This window comes from Galeopterus variegatus, unplaced genomic scaffold (assembly GCF_000696425.1).
Source record: "Galeopterus variegatus unplaced genomic scaffold, G_variegatus-3.0.2 Scaffold3771, whole genome shotgun sequence".
Taxonomy (NCBI): domain Eukaryota; kingdom Metazoa; phylum Chordata; class Mammalia; order Dermoptera; family Cynocephalidae; genus Galeopterus; species Galeopterus variegatus.
The window spans coordinates 214945-217628 of NW_007729882.1; the positions used below are offsets into that span (position 1 = coordinate 214945).

Sequence of the window (2684 nt, forward strand, 5' to 3'; positions counted from 1 at the left end):
GAACACTGTTCTCTTTATACGTATTTAAAAAAAAATAGCCATTTTACTGCTTCTTATCTGGAGTGTCCAGAAATCATGTGAAAACCATTCAGAGGACGCCCAAAATTTGCTGCAACCAACTGCTTCTCAGTGTGGCAGGACGTGGGCTATGTCACACAAACTGGTAATGAAACATGAATGAGCCCTACTCCATAGCCGTTGGTTATATAATTCTCTTCTTTAATGCCTCAAAAATAAATTTCATTTCTAACTTTTAACACTTCTCATCAGACTATGAAGTGCAAAATGCATTACTCTTAGTAAGAAAATAAAATAAAAGAATTAACAGCATTTCAATAGAGTACAGAATTGTACTGGCAGAGACTCTTAATGCTGTTAACACAACACTGGCTTGCTGCAATTACACTCCACAGCCCACTTAATGCCCAAGCTATGGATATCGTCACCTCTAATGATTCAGCAAGTTATCCATCCACTTTGGAAATCAGTAGTCAAAGCACTTTTTGTTCAGTAAAGCTATGCAGTAAATATGAAGTAACATCTTCAATTATTTTGTTTCTTTCTCTTCTGCTAATAGTATTCTTTTCACCCCAGTCTAATTCAGTGTCTATTTACTTTTCTGTATTTCCCCCCACATGGCTTTTCAGCCTCTATGGAGTATGATGGGTTTCTGGATTTAAATCTAGCTCCAGTGTATTGGAAGTTTTGTACGTTTAGTATCCAGTTATCTGAAAAGTCATAAGTGTACTTAGTGTGTACAATGGCTTATTCAGNAGCAGGTGCTGAGGAACCAGTACTCAGCAGAACGACGTGAATACATACCGTGACCCAGTCACCCGCTTCCTCATATTTCACATAGCTGCAGTGAGGCTGTTCATCTACCCAGTGCACTAGAAAGATTTTCTCAATCTAACTCTAATATTGGTGTTTCCTTGCTGTAGTTTAGAGGAGGTAAGCTTATGCTCCAGGGCAGAGGACATCTCCTATAAATATCCCTGCAGCACATAGAGACTTTGAAAATTTTTTTAAATTTTAATTTTTTTTTTTTTTTTGACAAGGGGCAAGAATTAGGAATTCTTCTTTGTTTAGATGTTGTCATCAAGCTGCTCCACCAGGTCATTCCAGGGTAATGTTTGGAAAGAGGAGGTAAATGATGGAAATGGTCACTAGGAACATAGAGGAGCCAAGAGCTGACTTCACTGCCTTTATAAGTAAATGGAGACAACTGAAGTAATCAATGTACGGCACCTCTTCTAAGGTATTTACACCACAGGCTCAAGTTCCGAGCATGTGATAGAGAACACTGTTCTCTTTATACGTATTTAAAAAAAAATAGCCATTTTACTGCTTCTTATCTGGAGTGTCCAGAAATCATGTGAAAACCATTCAGAGGACGCCCAAAATTTGCTGCAACCAACTGCTTCTCAGTGTGGCAGGACNGAAAACTCATGGCACACACTGACGCGCCTTGATAAAGCAGCAGAGTCTTTAATTACACAGTGCGGCCCTCCGGACACTTCTTCTGCACCACAACTCTCAACTGTCCACAAAGACAGAAAAAGGTTTTCTTGCTATTATTGCCTTCTATTGGTTCTGGGTTACTAGAGATATGCTGACCACAAAATTAGCCAAATACCCAGTCCTACAAACCACAGCTACTGTAAAGTCCTCCAGAGTCTTACACTCTTCAGACACTGCATCTCCAAGGCCCCCATATCGGAGGTTCAGAAGCTCCCTATGGTGAGGGGCTATCCTGCCCTCTTCCATCTGTTGCCAAGGAATATGGGTCACACCACACAAGACTAGAGTGCAGCTGGGGCTGCACATACTCACGTGCCCCTGAGTTTGACAATTCCCAAACTGATCTATAGTCTGTTTAATGAGAGGAACCACAGCTCACACCCTTAAATGCCAAATTGGTGGCAATGCCAAAATGCCGTAAAATTTTCTGAAGGTGTACTGTCTATTCTCTGTCCCACGGCTACAGCACCAGAAGAAAGGGAGTGTCAGTGGCACAGCGGGGCCTCAATTCAGACCAGCACTGACCTAAGAGCCATGCCCTGGTGACCCACACAGTGACACACTGCACTAACTGCAGAAGAACCCAGGATGGCATCTCGTTCAGACAGGCTAGGGGGCATCCCGACCCTCCAGCACACTCCTCTGTTACACTGTCAAATACAGGAGGCACGGTGGCAGTTGGGGACCTTGTATATTCAAATGAGGAGGGAAAGTAAGAATTTATATTTGTGTTTGCTTACGTACCATTAAAGGAATTCCACAAAGATACTGAAAATGGAACACTTAGGTTGTGGAGGGAAGTGAGAATTAGGCAGAAATGGGACAAAGAAGAGAGCACTTTTCAATATACACCTTTATGACTTTCTGTTTTTTTAATTACACGAATGTACTCAAATTCAAAACTCTAAGCATAATGTAAAATAAATCAGAAAAAAATATCTAATAAAAAGAACTAAAAAAATCTGTGAGATGGGAAATCTGCCAACTCCAAATGGGATTAATAGCACACCTTGCAGACAGCTGCAAAACATCTACTGCCACGTGAGGTCCCTGGACTTCTTTCCTGCTGAGAAAAGGGAAAGGACTGCTAAAAACTCAGTAAGAGCAGAGCTTGTAAACAGTGATTGAGAAACAATCAGAAAATAATTTGAAATATGTGTTTG

The 2684-nt window shown here is 41.1% G+C and overlaps 1 protein-coding gene across 1 annotated transcript in view; it reads right to left on the bottom strand.

Moving 5' to 3' along the window:
* The window catches only part of LOC103601525 (transcriptional activator GLI3-like), a 42488-nt gene extending 40773 nt beyond the window's left edge, over positions 1 to 1715 (bottom strand). The window contains 1 exon segment of the mRNA XM_008585951.1: positions 1683 to 1715. Coding sequence (XP_008584173.1) covers positions 1683 to 1715 — 33 coding nt within the window.
* Between the last annotated feature and the right edge of the window lie 969 nt (positions 1716 to 2684).